The sequence below is a fragment of the Nipponia nippon genome, unplaced genomic scaffold, assembly GCF_047370975.1.
Source record: "Nipponia nippon isolate SJK-2023a ecotype South Korea unplaced genomic scaffold, ASM4737097v1 scaffold_62, whole genome shotgun sequence".
Taxonomy (NCBI): domain Eukaryota; kingdom Metazoa; phylum Chordata; class Aves; order Pelecaniformes; family Threskiornithidae; genus Nipponia; species Nipponia nippon.
Window position 1 is genome coordinate 230,791 of NW_028262383.1, and position 18,658 is coordinate 249,448.

Sequence of the window (18,658 nt, forward strand, 5' to 3'; positions counted from 1 at the left end):
TGACTAACCTAGTGGCCTTCTATGATGGAGTAACTACATCAGTGGATGAAGGAAGACCTAAAGATGTCATCTATCTGGACATGTGTGAGGCCTTTGACACGGTCCCCCACAATATCCTTCTCTCTAAATTGGAAGGATATGGATTTGATGGGGCGGCTGTTTGGTGGATAAGGAATTGGCTAGATTGTCACATCCAGAGTGTAGTGGTCAATGGCTTGATGTCCAGATGGAGACCAGTGATGAGTGGTGTCCCTCAGGGTTCCATACTGGTGCCAGTGCTGTTCAATATCTTCATTAATGACATAGACAGTGGGATTGAGTGCACCCTCAGCAATTTTGCAGATGGCACCAAGCTGAGTGGTGTGGTTGATACTCTAGAGGGAAGAGAAGCCATCCAGAGGGACCTTGACAGTCTAGAGAGGTGGGCCCATGTGAACTTCATGAGGTTCAACAAGGCCAAGTGCAAGGTCCTGCACTTGGGTCAGGGCAATCCCAAACATGGATACAGGCTGGGCCATGAGTGGATTGAGAGCAGCCCTGAGGAGAAGGACTTGGGGTACTGAGAGATGAAAAGCTGGACATGAGCCAGCAATGTGCTCTCACGGCCCAGAAAGCCAATCATATCCTGGGCTGCATCAAAAGAAGTGTGGCCAGCAGATCAAGGGAGGTAATTCTCCCACTCTGCTCTGTTCTGGTGAGACTACACCTGGAGTACTGTGTCCAGCTCTGGGGTCCTCAGTACAGGAAGGACATGGACCTGTTGGAGCAGGTCCAGAGGAGGGCCACAAAAATGATCAGAGGGATGGAACACCTCTGCTATGAGGAAAGGCTGAAAGAGCTAGGGTTGTTCAGCCTGGAGAAGAGAAGGCTGCAGGGAGACCTTATTGTAGCCTTTCAATACTTAAAGGGGGCTTATAAGAAAGATGGGGACAAACTTTTTAGCAGGGCCAATAGCAATAGGACAAGGGGTAATGGTTTTAAACTAAAAGAGGGTAGATTCAGACTAGATATAAGGAAGAAGTTTTTTATACTGAAGATGCTGAAACGCTGGAACAGGTCGCCCAGAGAGGTGGTAGATGCTCCATCCTTGGAAACATTCAAGGATAGGATGGATGGGGCTCTGAGCAACCTGATCTAGTTGTAGATGTCCCTGCCAGTTGCGGGGGGGGATGGACCAGATGACCTTTAAAGGTCCCTTCCATCCCATTCTATGATTCTATGATTCTATGATCCTGACTGAGTCACATATCTGGGAACTGGATAAATCACATATGGAAGAGGTGTTTGTGGCTTTCCACTGACTTCTGAGGAACCCCATGCTCCTGGCTTTGGCACTACTTTCCTTTCTCAGGTGACTAAACTTAGCAGAAAAGGTGGCCACACCTGGCACCTATAGTGCTCAGGTTGCTTCTGATCCCCAACTAATTGGTGAAGGGACAGTGGCACTACTGATGGGTTTAGAATGAGGAGCTCCCTATCTCTGTCCACAAGGGACCCAAAACACCTGCCACAGATTACATTACAAACTTTTAGCTCTCAAATTTAGGTGAAGTTTGACCCATGTTGTACTATAGTGAGTAAAGTTTCATGTCACTAATTTAGACACACAAGTGATGCCTGAAAGTCTAATTCATACTATCAATCTTCAGAAGAGATGAATGTTCTCTTCTTGGAAAAGCCCTTTTCTTTCCATGAGCTTTAAAGGTAGCCCTAGCTACTGTTGTGAACACAGACACCAACCCTTAATTTTCAGATTCCTCTCTGAACCACTACAGCGGTACACATGTCCTTATTATCTTTGTCCCAAGGGAAGCATTGCCAGCATCGACACTGCTAAAGGAAGCTCCTAAGGAAGCAGTACCCGACCTCTGGACTTGTAGTGCAGCCTGGCTCTCACCTACACTGCCACAAACTCCCTCTGGCATGGGCAGACAGAGCACAAGCATTCCATGACACAGGAGAAGCACTGGGACATTCATGACATCTTCACAAGGAAGGCAGAAATGACCTGTGCCCTAGGAGACACCTACAGGCTTTCAGAGCAGTAGTAGGCACAGTCCAGGGAAGCATCCCCACAGCACCTAAACGACACTGTAGCATCATTCCTGCCTACATTCAGGCAGCTGAATCCTGCCACACCACATGAGAATTGGCCAGGGTCCTCTTCTGTGCCCCATGTGGCCATTTGCCCCATGTGTCTGTAGCCATAAGACATATTTTTTTCTTCTTGTGGCTTTTGATTTCTAAGTGGCTGAAATAATATGAAAACATGACAAAGCTGTTTTGAGTTTAATCAATATTATTTTGAGGTGTTTACATTTTGGTTTTACAGGGTTTTTTGAGGAAGTCCAAAAAAACATATTTTTTTTCCCCAAGCAACCACGCAGCTCCACTTGTGACTAGGCAAATTGCTACATCAGTGACCATCAGTGCTGTGGAAACCACCTCCGATGCTTTATATTTTTATAGTCTGGCCCCCAAAAAAAGCCCCACAAAGCATAGCTCTTGATATGTCATTTATATTAACCCATAAATTCCTGGACTTCTTTCCCCAGGGCTCTTCTGACCTCTTTTTTTCTTAAGGTGTAGATAAATGGATTCACCATGGGTGTCACCACAGTGTAGAAGACAGAGAACAACTTGTTAAAAGCTGTGAGGTTGTAAGTTTTTGGTAATATGTAGACAAGGATGAGAGTTGAATAGAAAACAGTGACCACAGGGAGGTGAGAGAAGCATGTGGAAAATGCCTTTTGCCTCTCTGTAGCTGAAGGGATTCTCAGGGTGGTGATGGTGATTAAAATATAGGATGCTCCAGTGACAAGAAAGGGCAGCATAGTACATGTAGCAGACATCAAAGATGTTACAGCTTCTATCAGAAAAGTGTCACTGCAGGAGTATTTTATCACAGAGGTGAATTCACAGAAGAAATGGTCAATCTCACTGAGATCACAGTACACCATTTGTGACATCAACAGTGTGATAACAAAGCTGATCATAAAAACACTTACCCAGGCTCCTACAGCCAGTGCTATGCAAAGCTTATGATTCATTAAGGTAACATAATGTAAAGGTTTGCATACTGCTAAGTATCAATCATAAGACATCACTGCCAGGAGATAACACTCTGCCTCAACTAGAAAAGCAAATATGAAAAACTGTGTCATGCAGCTGCTGTAGGAAATACTTCTGCTGCCTGTCAGAAAGCTGGCCAGCAGCCTGGGCAGGATGTTGGAGCTATAGCGTGTCTCCAAGCAGATCAAGTTACTGAGGAAGAAGTACATTGGGGTGTGGAGATGCTGATTAGCCACCACCGACACAAGGATGAGCATGTTCCCCATCTTTGTGACCATGTAGATCACCAGGAAGAGCAGGAAGAGAGCAACCTGAAGGTCAGGTAAATAGCCAAATCCCAGGAGGATTAATTCTGTAATATAGGTTTGGGTTTGCTTTTCTGTAGCTGACATCATGCTGAACCTTGGCGAAAGCAAATACTAAAATGTAGTATAAAAATTAAAAAATTGTTTTCCATGCGTGGCTGTAAAGATACACTATTCAACTTAATTCTTGGATCCAATCTGTATGTCCTGATAACTTATTTGAAATTCCAACTCTTAAAGCATTTAAGCAATATTTTCTATGAAAAAACAGATCATCTTATCTCAGTTTCAATCACTGTGGGTATGCCTCAGGGACAAGACAGTTTTCTTCTTTTCTAAGAAGTATGGATGATTACATGCCTTTTTTTTGACTCAGTGACCTGGCTTGTTTCCCTGTCTTGTAGAAGCATACCCTAATTCTTAATTTTTTTGCTGTAGATATACATTTATATACTTATGCTCCTTTGCAGATCACCCAGCTACGCTAACATGGGGAAAGATGTTCAAAACTACCTACACCTAAACTATGGAATTAGCTTGCGGTCACATGAGATTATTTTCTGCAACCAGACACTCTTCACACAAGTTTTCTTATGTTCTGCATCTTGGGTGACCCCGTGGATTCACAAGGTAGGGAAATTTTAAGCATAGGGAAGACTGTCTATGCAGTTTGTTCAATGTCTCATCACTTAATATTGGGACATTCGGATAAAGCTGTGACTGGCATAATAAAAATCATGTCAGTAACTGATGAGCCTTACAGTTCAGCACACAGGCAATTATTTCCAATGACAGAAAAACACAGAAAGCCAGAAATTAATCTTATCATCATTTCTTCATTCACTTTCTTCCCAAGTCTGCGCACACTACTTTGTCAGGCTTACCTCCATGGTAGCCCATTACAGACTTGGGTCTCTCAGACACCTGCCCACATCACGTTGTGGGATGCAGCACAGATTCTGCAGGCTGTCTTCTCTTTTCATCATCTTTATATGAAAGCCAAGAGCTTTCCAGGTGTTTGCTTTGTCTTTAATAAATCTCCATATGTACTGGAGCCAAGATGAACTCAGAAGTCCCTTGTAAGTCATTATATGCTCTTGAGTATGAACACAAAATCTCCTTTGATAGTTTTACTAATGGAAATTTTAAATAGTTTATTGATTGGGTGGAACCTTCCCAATAACATTCTTGATTAAAGTTTATAATATGTTAATACTGCACTGAAATTTACTAATAAATTTTGCTTTCTCCATCCCACACACATATCATTTCCAATTATATTCCATTTTCCAAAGGCACCTAGATACCTCATGAGCATGCTGTGAGTTGGGTATCTGTTATACTGAATAAGAGGGGACTGTACCACAATCCACTTGAATGGTGTCTTTACAACATGTGTTTATGCAGGCACTCATGTATGGCATGAAGGCATGCAGTACCATTTCAGAGAACAACTTCTGCTGGGCCAAACCAAAACTGGTGCTTTCCACAGCTGGATTTCTGATCTGAAGCAGATGATGAGGCTAACTACTGTGTCAATATTGCCTGAGTTCCCTCACAGGAGGACCTGAAGCAAAGCTCCAGAAAGAAGAAGAGAAACATGGAAATAGGTGTGCTATGAGGATTATAAGAGGGACCAGCACCTGAGATTCTGACTATTTCTGGATATCTAGAATCAAGTAGATACTCAGTGTAGCATTCTCAGTGAAGAGAAACAGACACTTTTGAGAGTTTCCACAGGCTTTTCAGGTGACAGTTTTGCTATTGGAAGACTGACACTGCCCCTTCCCTCTTCACTTTCCAGATGGAATTTGTAAATAACCACCTGAGGCTAGGTACAAATTAATAGTGTGTGAATTGATTTTATGAAGGCATTCTGGCACCAAGAACAGATATCTGTCTTCTAGTGTGTCCTGTCCTCCAAACTAAAGCCTCTAGATAACACTCACACACAGAGACCACGGCAATGATGTAGCTGAGACTATCTCGTTAAACATAAGCATTTTATTTCTATTGTGGAACTGACAGAGCAGCTACTTGGTGGGAAACTAAGGGTATCCCATGTGAAAGCCAACAGGTAGATTTTGTATTTTTGAGACAAATTTATTCCATCTCATGTTAGCAATCAAAATGGATGACATTCAGTCTCTGCAGTTCAGCTAGGGCCAGCTCTGCACCTGCACAGGCCAACGTCACTGTGATAGAAATTGATATTTCAGGTTGTTTTGACTACACTCCCACCTAGCGGTGTTTGCATAATACAACTTCCCCTTCTACTTTTTTGGGCCTTCACTTTTTTCATGTTGTCTTTGAATTTCTCTATGATGTTCTTATTTTTTTTTCTTTTTGAGGCTCACCAAGCTGATGCAAAGTTGTGCCTTGCCAAGACATATTTATTCATCAAGCTGTTTCTGTCTGGTCTTGGACACTAAGAAGTCTGAACCTTGACTAACATATTACAACCTACCTGGCCTTGTTAAATGCAAGCTAGGAAGCTGAGATTAAAAAACAGGATCTGGAACAATCATCTCACTTATTTGTGATACCACAGCTAGGAACACCATCAACCTGGAGAAAAAGAAGATCAAGCAGCATCTCCAGAGGATGACTAAAATAGCTGGCACTCGTTTAGCTGCCTGGCATTGAATCCAAGCCCTAATCAGTTTTTGACTTCAACACATCTTTAGAATCCAGTGCTGACTTGATAGCAATGATGATCATCATAGTAATCTTTTACTCAGTTGTCATCCTATCTATCCATCTATTATATCCTATATAATTCCATCCAGGCCCAAAAGTAATCATAACGTAGGCTAAGAAAATAATGGTGATGATGATGATGATGATGATGATGATGATGACAACAACAACAACAACAACAACAACAACAACAACAACAATAATAATAATAATAATAATAATAATAATTCCAATCAGAGTGTGCAGGAAAACAACAGTTATTTATATGCATATGAGGTTGATGACAAGAACTTCTCCAAGGCTTTTTTTTGCTTGATTATACCCTGGGGTGTTTCACAAATCTCAGCTCTGAAAAGGATTTTAAGGGTTGAGGTGAAGAGAGGAACACTCTCTACCTGACAGAATGAAAAAGAATAGTTGGTCTATTCAGTTGCCTAAAAAAAAAAAAAAGGAAAATATGGAAATTACTGGGGGGAAAGGTCTTTGCCAAAAAAGGAGCTGTTATTCTTGTTTTTTTTTCATGAGAAAAATCAAGCTTTTAAAGAAAATAAAGATGGATACAAAACCTTGAGAAGTGAAAGATTTTTTAATTGAATTTCAATATTCTTGTGGTTTCAGGTAAGAAAGACTGTTGGTCCAAAAGGTTTGTTGATTGACACAGAAATAAAAACACTTCCAACATTTTCAGTTGTCAAATATTGGCAAATTGGCTAAAAATTGGGGTTTTCAATGAACAAGATTTTAAAGGAAAATTTAAAATTAGATCCGTGGGAAGAAATGTGTAAGTCTTATAAAGTTATGCTATCTTAAGTGGTCCAGATATAAATTATTGGATGGATGTCCTTATATGGCCTTCACTGCTATAGTGTCTGGTCACCTCTCTATAGTGCCTAAATGTGGTTAGCAACACCAAAAAAGGGGTGCAGTCTGCATGGCAGAAGCTGACTTCTGAGCTAATATCCAAACTCCTGCTATTGACAATGGAAAGAAACAGTTTCCTTAGAAGATTTAGCTCATACAAAGTAGATTTATAAAGCATATTGGATGGATTACAGCCCAAAGCACTCACTTCTCTTTGTAGACTATAAGAGGTGTCTGAGGTGAGTGTTTTAGATGCAGATGTTCCAAGTTAGGTGGCATTAATCCCACTGAAGATGGTTCAAATATGTGCTGTTAAATTGGAGTGCTAGGTCTGGGAAGACATTGGGCTGGGAAAAAAACCACCAAAGTTGTGTTTGTAATGGAGGATGTGTTTAGGGAACCCCAGGGGTGAAGACTGTCCCTCCCTATCTGTGAAGGGTCATGGGTGGAATTTGTGTTGCCAGGTGCATGGGCTTGAAAAATGCACTGCCAATACGTCTCCCAACTCCATGCACATCTGGATAAAAACAGACGTGACAAGAAGAGTCTATAGAGAAGAAAAAAGAAGTGGATTTTCTGTTCAGTTCCTTTGCTGGTATAGCCTTACCCACAGTATTGTGTCTAGCTTTGGACACTGATTTTTTTTTTTTAATATATTTTTCTACTAAACAAATCCAGAAAAGATCAGCCAAAGCCTCAGGAGTTTTGGAAAACGGGATTTGTAAGTGTCGAGGACTGTTATGGAACCAGAATTGTCTCGACATTGCCGTTCTACCGCCATCTTCTGGCTTCGTCATCCAGGCCCTGACGAAACCACCACAGGACGCTTGCGCAAAGACCAGGGCATGAAAGGCAGGACCATGAACTGCACGTACGGCTGCGCAGAGACCAGGGCGCAAAAAGCAGAAGCGCAAACTGCACGTACGCAGACCTGTTCTGCGCATGTGCGTGGCCCGATAAAAGGACCGTGTGCGCCTTTTGAGGCCCTCTTTTTTTTCTTCTCCTCCTACCTTGCGTGCTCCTTGGAAGCTGCTCCTGCGGACACAGAGGCTGGACTGACTGGACCTTTGATCAACAGGATAACGCCGGACTTGGAGTGGCGGTAGCTATTTCCCCTATGTGGCCCTCACCTGCCTGAGCACACTCTCTCTTTTTTCTCTCACCTGCTCTTTCACTCATTTTTTTCTCTCTCTCTTTCTCTCTTTTTTTCCCCCTGGCTCCCTACCCGGTCCTCACCCGTTCGTTCACCAAAATAAAGTCAAAAGGTTGTATGGCATTTGACCTCGTTTGTGTCTTAATCTCGTCCTTGGGATCGTATCGAAACCTGACCCGACATTGGATCGGGATGGTAAGGAAACCTAAAGAATAAGGTGATTCAGTACACCTTAGAGGAAAACAAAAAAAAGAGCACTATGACAAGCAGTAGGATTTACCTAATCTGTATTTTTCTGATTAAGGGTCTGGCAATTAAACTCTCTCTGAGTTTTCAGTGATAAGAAATAGGTACTTCCACAAGATGATTCATCCTGCCTGTTTTAGGTGAATTAAACTCCTTAAATCTGGAATCCTTCATTCTACCCATTGACAAGACTGAAGGATGAGATAACTGGAAGGTGTTTTTGTGTATGTTTGGGGGTTTTTTTGGCAGGGCGAACATATGCTGAGGATGGTATAGATGTTCTTCATACTTATTTTCATTGGTGGAAGTTAGCTTCTTTTTCAGCCTCTTTCAATTAAGAAAAATGTCTGCATTAATGGTCATGCTACATACTTATATATAGTGAATATAAAATATGCATCAGTACATATTAGCAATCGAAATATGGCTATATTACTATTGGAGCAATCAGACTAAATACTTCTTTTTTTCACAACAGAAGGGAATATGGCAAAACTTGTGATGGCATCTAATGAAAGAAGTTGATTTTTGAATTTGCTTGCACAGATTGGAAACATGTTAGAAAGTACCCTTGTGCCAGAGAAGCAGCACAGGAATTACTTCAGTTTCAAGTGCTCTTCTCAGTATGTGGAGTAATAAGTAATGTCACTCTTAGCATGTGAGAAATCTTTACAGAAATCAGGTGACAGGTCTGATAATGCAAAGACTTTTTTACTCTTTCCTTCTCTAAGCGAAGAAACTTTCATCATTTCAGTGTGTCCTGGTTTCAGCCGGGATAGAGTTGATTTTTTTCTTCCTAGCAGCTGGTATAGTGCTGTGTTTTGGATTTAGGATGAGAATAATGTTGGTAACACAGTGACATTTTAGTTGTTGCTAAGTAGTGCTTACACTAGTCAAGGACTTTTTAGCTTCCCATGCTCTGCCCAGTGCACAAGAAGCTGGGAGGGGGCACAGCCAGGACAGCTGACCCAGAGTGGCCAAAGGGCTATTCCATACCATATGACATCATGCTCAGTATATAAACTGGGGGGAGTTGGCCGGGGGGCAGCGATCACTGCTCAGGAACGGGCTGGGCATCGGTCGGCAGGTAGTGAGCAATTGCATCGTGTATCACTTGCTTTGCATATTATTATTATTACTACTACTACTATTACTATTCTACTTCATTTTACTTCAATTATTAAATTGTTCTTATCTCAACCCATGAGCTTTCTGACTTTCACCCTTCTAATTCTCTCCCCCATCCCACTGGGGTGGGGGGAGTGAGCGAGTGGCTGTGTGGTGCTTAGTTGCCAGCTGCAGTTAAACCACAACAGAGTCTTAACTGTTGAGGTCTTCACTGATGCTAACATTTACTGTTTTATCACTAGAACAAAAGTTATGACAAAGCAAGAGTGGAAAAACAAAACGGTGGTTATGGCGTTCGTCCTCCTGGGATTTGGGAATGGCCCTCAACTGGATTCTCTTCTCTTCCTGATGTTTCTGTCAATCTACATTGTGACCATAACTGGAAACTTCTTCATCATTGTCCTGATGGTGGCTAATCAGCACCTTCACACCCCAATGTACTTCTTCCTGGGCAATTTGGCCTGCTTGGAAATTTGCTACAGCTCAAATATCTTGCCAAGGATGTTGCTTCTCTACCTGGGTGGAGACAGAAGTATTTCAGTCAACAGATGTTTTACACAATACTATTTCTTTGGTTGCTTGGCAGCTGCAGAGTGCTATCTCCTTGCCGTGATGTCCTATGATAGGTACCTAGCAGTGTGCAAACCCCTGCACTATCCATCCGATATGAACAGCAAGCTCTGTCTCCAGCTGGGTGCTGCATCTTGGATAAGTGGCTTTCTATCTAATGCTATACTAACATTCCTGATTGAAAATTTAGATTTCTGTGGGCCTAATGAAATTGAACATTTTTTTCTGTGACTCATTCCCAGTGATAAAACTCTCCTGTAGTGACACTCCTGTGGTGGACTTGTCACTTCTGTTGTGGCAGGTGTGTGCTCACTGCCTCCATTTCTGTTGACCTTCTCGTCCTATCTCTACATCATTATCATGGTCATGAGAATTCCTTCTGCCACTGGAAGAAAAAAGGCCTTTTCCACTTGCTCCTCACATCTTATTGTGGTGATTCTTTTTTATTAGTCAATATTAACTGCTTATGTACTTCCTTGTCACGATACCCAAATACCTCCAAACAAAGCCTTCTCTGTTTTTTATACCATTCTCACTCCCTTGGTCAATCCTCTTATCTACAGTCTGCGAAACAAAGAAGTCAAGGAAGCTCTGTGAAAACAGACAAGTAAATTGCTGGCTTTCAGAAGGCTGCTTTCTATTAAAAAAAAGGGGGTAATAATCCTTAATGAGTTGCAGGTTCAGACACAATTACATGGCATGTGAATATAGTTAGTTTGTATAAAGCTTAGAAATCTGTAAATCTTAAAAACAAATAAGCAGAAAAACTAAACAGGTAAATAATCTTGCTATTAGTTGGGGAGTGGTATGGAGAAAGAACATGAATATATAGTGAACACTGTAAAGTAAGCAAAGTAAATCCATTAATGTCATTGTATATGTATTATCGCATATGGTATCTTCTTGCCTGCCTGCTTGCTTTCTTTTTTGTCACTACAGCCAAAATTCAGTTCAGAATCAGTTGAAATTCAATTTATAGCAGATAGACCATTTCTTTATTAATGTTATGTTCTGGATTACTCTTAGTTTTTACACCTATGGTGTAGATGTCTACATCCAAGATAGTTATCTGGACTCCCTTGATTGCAAATGAAGAGTGAGAAACATTGCTTGAACATGGTTCCTCTGATCTATTTTGAATGTCTGGTTTTGGATAATATAAACCATGTTCTAGAAGGGCTCAGTTCAATACACTAAAGAACTGCTAGCTCATACAGAAGAACACACAATGTAGACATCCACTCTAAAATTAATTAAATACTATCCATATTTGGACTGACAATTAAAACCTTAAAGTGAAAGCAAAACTCCCACAACAACTTCCAAAGAGGAATGCCCACTCTGTTGACATTTGGTGGAGAGGAGGGGAGATAAATGGAAAGCATCATCTTTACCAAGCTGAAATTAGTTCATTTTGCGTGTGTACTTTTATTTTCCTTGATAACAATTAGTAAATAGGACAAGCTGTTTAGAAATCTTCTGTAGGTTCTGGAATTGTGATTACTATGTGTGTTCTTATATTTAGCATGGTTAAAAAAATAGAAGAAATAGTGGTTAGCAAAGCTTCACATTTCACTAAAGTGTCTAGCAGTGCAATAAGCAGCGGAGAAGAGACAGCATAGGAACAGGGGTGGCCATTCACAGTAAGGAAATACAGCTTTTGAAAGAGGTTAGCAGAGCAAGAAATGGCTAACGGGAAACATCCCTGGAGTCTGGAGGAGGGAACGACTGGAGAGGGGATTAGCAAAAATAGGAAGGAATAGGTACCACTAGCCACACAAAGCTGTATGAGACAGGAAAAGCTTTCTCATGCCTTGGCTAAGTTTAGGCAGTTAGAGCTCCAAACTCAAGAATACACATCTATTTGTCCCATAGCATATATCTACAACAGGCCAAATTAACCAGGCCCAGAAATGTCTGAAGTGCTTTATTTACTATAATGGATATCCATTAACACTTTGCAATACAAACTGTCCATGTGTGTTAGTCACCTAGTTTCCCAACATAATCACTAAATGGCAAAAAGCATTTCTACATTGTGACTTACCTGGACATTTTGGACTTTTGAGGCTCCAGTGAATTACACCTTGGAAGTGTCTGTTCCTCTCCTTTGATTGTAGGGCAAGTGACTCTACAACAAGCTCGGATGTAGAAATTTAGGACTCAAACCACTTGACAAACACAGGCCTTCAGTGCCATTTGAGACACCCATCTTAGCTGGGCTCCAGTAATGTTCCAGAAAGACAGGTCACCTGTGGATCTTGATCATATTTGCCTGTCTTAAGCAGATATCTTGGATACTCTAGAGCATTTTAAAAGTCACTTGATATGTCAACAACAATTAAACCACTGGATTACAGATGTCTGAAGTTAGCTATGGTGCATCTCTCTTTGACTTGCTACCAGGTTTCCTTTATCTTGCATAAAATACTTTGTTCAATGTGGGTATAGGACACTTTTCAAAAACACTAGTTTTGGAAACCTCACACTGAATTTCTAATTTTTCTGAAGAGCTGTAGTTCAAGTAGGATCCATTTCACCTGAATTTGTCCATTCATCTACAGAGTTTTTAGCGAAATGACATGCTGCTACTACCTGCCTGATAATAAAAAGAGATAGACATCTTCAGAAAGTGATATACCCATCCTCAGATAGATGTCTAAAACAAATGGTCTGATTTGGTTTGGGGTTTCTTTCTCTCCATCAAGACAGACTTGATTAATAATTCAAACAAGGCATCTAGTAAATGGTGTTTTCCTCCTCCCATTACCTTCAAATGGAGAATCACACTTTGCTTCTTAAACTTTATTGTAAATTTAAATTTTAACCTAATTATACTTAACTTGATTGCTACTATTCATGTAAGATTAAAAAAAAATAAAGACGTTAAATTTCATTCATTTAGATTGTTCACAGTCTGCTACAATCCTAAGGGAGATATTTTGTCTTCTGAGTATACTTGGTAATGAATCCAGAGAGGGGTTCCTATCTCAGAGAGCAATGTAAGACAGCATGTCGTTCAGAACAGCTGAACCTCACTCTTTCTTGAGGATCCTACAGGAAACTATTCACAGTCCTGAAGTGTTGCCCAAAAGGCAGAAAAAGGTATCCCAGTATCTGAAATCATGAACAAAGGCATCATATCAGAAACTCTGGATTGCTTCTCATGAAAATTGAGGTATACCAATATTTTCTATACTATTTGGTAATGAAAATTGGCAAGAAAAATGCTTGTTAGTATAGATAGCTCAAGAAAAAGAAGTAATTTAATGTTTTTAAAAGGTAGAAGAGAATGCATCTGAGAATTCCAGATGTATGCCATGTACACAGTGATGTCTGAGCTATATGTTAAGACTTTCATGGAAATGTAAGAGATTTAAGTACTTCTAGCAATTAGCTTATTTTAGATTACTTCTGAAGAATGAACAAAAATAACATTTGAGAGTTGTTGTTTCTATTCATAGATTGTAAGGGAAATGTAAATTAATATCTCAGCTGCTGATGTTTGCCATATGGCTGTTTGCAGAAACAATACAAAAGCTTTTCTTGATCATTCAAGAAAATATTTCACCTGTAAAAATACGGATTTTTTTTTTTTTTAAAACTCCTCCTTGCTCTGAAATGGGTCTTTTTTTAAAGAAACAAAGTAGTTGCACAGTTTGGGAAAGGCAGGTGCTACCCACAACAGAGGCCAAGCAAGTTACAGAGTACTTCAGTAAACTGAACCCACCCAAACCCATGGATGCATCGTAAGGTACTGAGGGAAGTGGCTGATGCCATTGCAAGACTGCTATTTGTCAACTTTGACAAACCGGAGTAGGTTCTCAGTGACAGAGAAAAAGCAAATATGCCTGTCTTCAAGAAGGCCAAGAAGATTTGAGGAATGTCAGCCTTACCTCAGCCTCGAGGAAGAATATGGAGCAAACCCTCCTGGAAGCCACGTCCAGGCACATGAAGGGCAGGAAAAGTTGTGTAACAGCAGAGATTTACTGAAAACACATCATGCCTGACTGACCTGACACCTTTCCATGATGAGATGACTGGCTCAGAGTGGGTGAGGGCAGTGTGGTGGATGTCATTTAATGACTTCAGCAATTCTTGACATAGTAGCCTTGTAGCCAAACTAGGAAGATCTAATCTGGATGGGACAACATTAGGACAGTCTGGACCATCAAGGCTTTACCATGTAGTGGTCAACAATCTGAGTCTAGCTGGTAGCTGGTTATAAGAGAGATTCTTCATGGGCTGATACTGGGACTAATGCTGTTTCACATATACATCAGTGACTGGGAACATGTGATGGAGACCATTCTCAGGAGTTTCCAGATGACAGAAATTTGGGGACAGGGGAAGAGGGCCATACACAGGAGCTTCATGAAGTTCAAGACTTTATGGCTACGGTACAAAAGGTAGCATAGGTATAGACTGGGACTGACCATCTGAGGAGCAGCTCTGCAGAAAAGAATTTGGGATTCCTGGTGAATGGCAAGCTGGACATGAGCCAGCAGTGTGTCCCTGCATTGGAGAGGAGTAACCATCTAGCCAGCCATGTTAGCAAGAGCTAGCCAGTTGGTCAAAGGAACACACCCATTCCCCTCTGCTTGGCACTTGTGAGGCCATCTATGGAGAAAGGTGTCCCATTTCGGGATCCCTCTATACAAGAGATTGATAAATAGAAGAGGGTCCAGAAGAGGACCACTAAGATGATCAGAGGGAACACAGGTCAAGATGGTAACATATATAACAATGCAGACTTGTAACTTCACTTTACTGTGAAGGAACACAGGAAGGCCAACCAGTGTTGATAATCAAAGTGCAGGTTGGAGGGTGCCTTAACTGCAAACTGTCAGGGAGGACCTTTCCCAGCTAATACTGCTTTCTGCAATGCATGTAGCTGCTCCTTTCTGTGCTAATGAATGGCGCCCCCACATAGTGACACCAATAAAGATAACTGAATTAAGTGAGAAATACAATCAAGATTTCTGACTTACTTTTGTAGCTAGTGTAAAGACATGTAAACTGAGATGGCAATTCAACTGTTTACCTCAAATATGGTTATCTACATCATGAATATCTAAATACAGACAGGTAGATTGCAGATGGTCTACAAGAGGAAAGTCTATTACAATACTGAATTCATAAGCAGTTGTCCAGTGACACTGAATAAAGAACAATAGTTTAAAAAAAATATTTAAAAATACAAGCTGTGTTGTTTCTCTTTCACATTGAAGCTGTTGAAGCACCGGGCTCAGAAACGAGACTTACTTCACCTTTCAGGGGTTCTCCCACCTCACCGCTCTTCAGGTCTTCCTCTTTGAGGGAATTCTTCTGATGTTCCTAATCACGATGACAGGGAACTTTCTCATCATCGTAGTTGCAACCACTGACCCTGCCTTGCACACCCCCATGTACTATTTTCTCAAAAACCTGGCTTTAGTTGAAATTTGCTTTACACTAAACATAGTGCCCAAGATGCTTGTTGATTTGTTGTTGGAGAGAAAGGTCATCACCTTCTCTGCCTGTGCCCTACAACTTTACTTTGTCGTATTCTTCATCACTTCTGAGTGTTTCCTCTTGGGTGCCATGGCATATGACTGATATGTGGCTATATGTCATCACTTGCACTACACCATAACAATGAACAGGAGAGTGTGTCTTCATATGGTGGTAGCATGCTGGATTGCTGGTATTCCACTTTCTGTAGGACTCACTGGTTGGCTATTTAGCTACCCTTTTTGTGGCTCAAAGGAGAGTGAACATTTCTTTTGTGATATCACTCCTGTTCTGGATCTGGTCTGTTCAGACACATAGTTATTCAAGCTTCTTGTGTTCATTGCTACTGTTGTAATTGTTTTGATCCCATTTATCTTGATAGCAGCCTCTTATATCTGGATAATCCATACCATCCTCCAAATGCAATCTGCCGAAGGAAGATGCAAAGCTTTTTTCACCTGCATTGCTCACCTGGCAGTGGTGACGCTGTTTTACTGCACAACTGGCTTGATACATTTAAAGCCAAAGTCCAGTTTCTTGGCAAGCAGCAGGAAATTGGTGGCTCTTTTTTACACAGTAGTAACTCCTATGCTGAACCCAATTATCTACAGCTTATGAAACAAAGAAGTAAAGCATGCTCTGAGATGGACATTTGGGAGAAGACAATTCTTCAGCAAGGTGCCTCTGCCTAGATAGTCTCACTGATTTTCTGAAAATTGTTCATACTTGAAAGGTTAAAAAATCAAAGAATTAATGCATTCCTCAAAGTCTGTAAATGGTTTGGACATTTTAGCTTTTGTTGGAAAATACTGAGAAATGTCCATAATCTGTATAATGAATAAATGAATATATTTAATGTAACTGTCCAAAATATTACAGAAACTACAGAAATAAGCCATAAAATCTGTACATTAACTACAAAATGTTTAGGCCTTTTTCCCTTCTTCTACCCAATGCTTAGCTTTTAAGCAAGTCTAAAATAAATCACGGCCATAGGAACACATGACTCCAGCATACATACACCTAACTTGTAGCAAAATTCCAGAAAAGTTAGGAAAAAAAAGTTGCGCATATTTTCAGGAAAAATACAACAGCAGATTTCTGGCATATTGATATAGTTCATCCCATGTTAATCAGTTCCTCCCACCAGAACGTAAAAAGTAAGGAGAGAGGTTCAGTTGACTGGATATAGGAATGGGATTCAGTTCAAGATTATAACACCTGACTGTAGGTATCTATACATAAGTCAGCACCTACATGCCCAGCAAAGTCAATGACAATGTAGTCAATACAATCAGCAGCATTTAAGGAGTGAACAACTGAGAGGAGCTTTCTTTGGCTGCTTGAACACAGATAACTAGCGCTGCTGGAAATGTCCTACATCATCTTATTTTGGTTCCAGTGCAAAAAGGTTTGATTTTCCTGTAAGCCTGTGTTATATCTGCCAACTCAAATGCAACAGATAACCCAAGGGACTGCAGGCAGCCAAGGATGTTTCAAGTCACACCTATATTGCAGCTTAGTCAAGATGTGCACAGTGGTGTACCCAGAGACCCTCCAGCCATACCAGAAGAGTGTCAGGAAGCTGAATCCAGGGTCCCTGGCCCTGTATCCATTATTTTTCTGGACAGATGAGCATGATACATCTCCAGCTGTGTGTTAGGGATCCCACCGCATGATGTCACAGAATCACAGAATGCTTGAGGTTGGAAGGGACCTCTGGATGCCATCTTGTCCAATCCCCCTGCTCAAGCAGGGCCACCTAAAGCCAGTTGCACAGGATCATGTCCAGAAGGCTTTCAAATATCTCCAAGATGATCCCACAGGCTGTCAGAAGTGAGTATTGCCATTTGCAACTCTTTGCAAACCAGTACCAGGAAGAATTAGTCTATTACAGCTCAAAAACATATCTGAGCGGTACAAATCCAGACCCATTTCTGCAGTATGGGAACATGGGTATGAAAGAAGACAGTATTTCAGGATGCAGCAGTGGAGTGATAAAACATGACTCACCTCCAGGAAGACTTGCCTTAAAAAGGACTCCTTGAGAAGGAGGATTTCCCTGGGCCATCAGGCTGTGCCATGGCAAGGCACTGCGGGGGCGGGGTGAAGGACTGCTGGTCGGTGGACACTTGTGCTGGAAATGTGAGTACGTACCCACTTTCTGCATCCTTGTCTCTGTATTGCCTGGGCTCTTTCTAATGAGCCTGACCTCAACAGTGTAAGGGAAAGGAGGGGAGGGAGTGCTAGGAAAAGCCCAAGACTGGGCAAAAAAAGAAAGCTTAGGAGAAATCATCTTTTGAGGTGGCTGCGTAGGTAAGTAGGTGTCAGGATGTGCTGAGTGGCCAGAACATTAAGCAGGGACATTTGGGGCGAAGTAAGTTTTAGGTATGGAACTGGCAGGGGCTTTTGGGGAGGGAATGGGTTGGAGAAGGGAGAATTTACATGAAAAGTGTGGAAATTTGGGATATTTCCCACATTTTACACAGGAAATACCGGTCCTTTCACGTCAGCATATGCTGTTCCGTGTTGTGTGTCCATCTTCTGCCAGTCTTGACAAGAAAAAATTGCAAATATCTGCTATATGGTGACTCAAATCTAAGCTGGGGGCAGCCACTCCAGCAAGTGGGAGAAGTGTGGAGGAATGGAGAATGTGGGGAGTTTCCCATGGGGAAGAGGCAGGGCAAGCACTGCAGCTCCAAGGGAAAGGTATGGGCAAGGGCTGCAGGAGCAAGCAGGTTCTCCCAGATGGCACAGGTGAGCAGAGCATATGGACACAGGTCTTGAGACAGAACAACCCTGAGATGAGTGGGGGGACCCCAGGAGGTCACTAGTCCTACCTCGTCCTCAAAGCAGGGTCAGGTGTTGGGGTCAGACCACACTGTTTTGGGCTTCATACAGCTGGGTCTTGAAAACTTCCAAGGACAGAAGCTGCACAACTTCCCTGCATGACCTGCTCCACTGCTTGACTGTCTTCAAGGTCAAAGAGTATGCCCTTATTTGCCATCTGCACTTTCTGCAGCAGCCCAGTTCTTGGACTCAGACATGGCTCAACATGAGAGATCCCTTTTGCTGAGCATGGCCCCAGTACACACCTCAGTACCCCCATGGGGCAAGGTACAGACTCTCA

At 41.6% G+C, this 18,658-nt stretch overlaps 1 protein-coding gene and 2 pseudogenes across 1 annotated transcript; 2 read left to right on the forward strand and 1 right to left on the reverse strand.

Moving 5' to 3' along the window:
- Positions 1-2,522: 2,522 nt before the first annotated feature.
- LOC104011687 (olfactory receptor 11A1-like) lies at positions 2,523-3,464 on the reverse strand (annotated as a pseudogene).
- A 6,092-nt stretch (positions 3,465-9,556) lies between these two features.
- Positions 9,557-10,632, forward strand: LOC104011698 (olfactory receptor 10A4-like; annotated as a pseudogene).
- Positions 10,633-15,258: 4,626 nt separating this feature from the next.
- Positions 15,259-16,224, forward strand: LOC104011709 (olfactory receptor 10A7-like). The gene is given in 1 exon segment (XM_087738228.1): positions 15,259-16,224. A coding segment is annotated over 1 exon segment (858 nt). The 5' UTR covers positions 15,259-15,366.
- Positions 16,225-18,658: the final 2,434 nt, after the last annotated feature.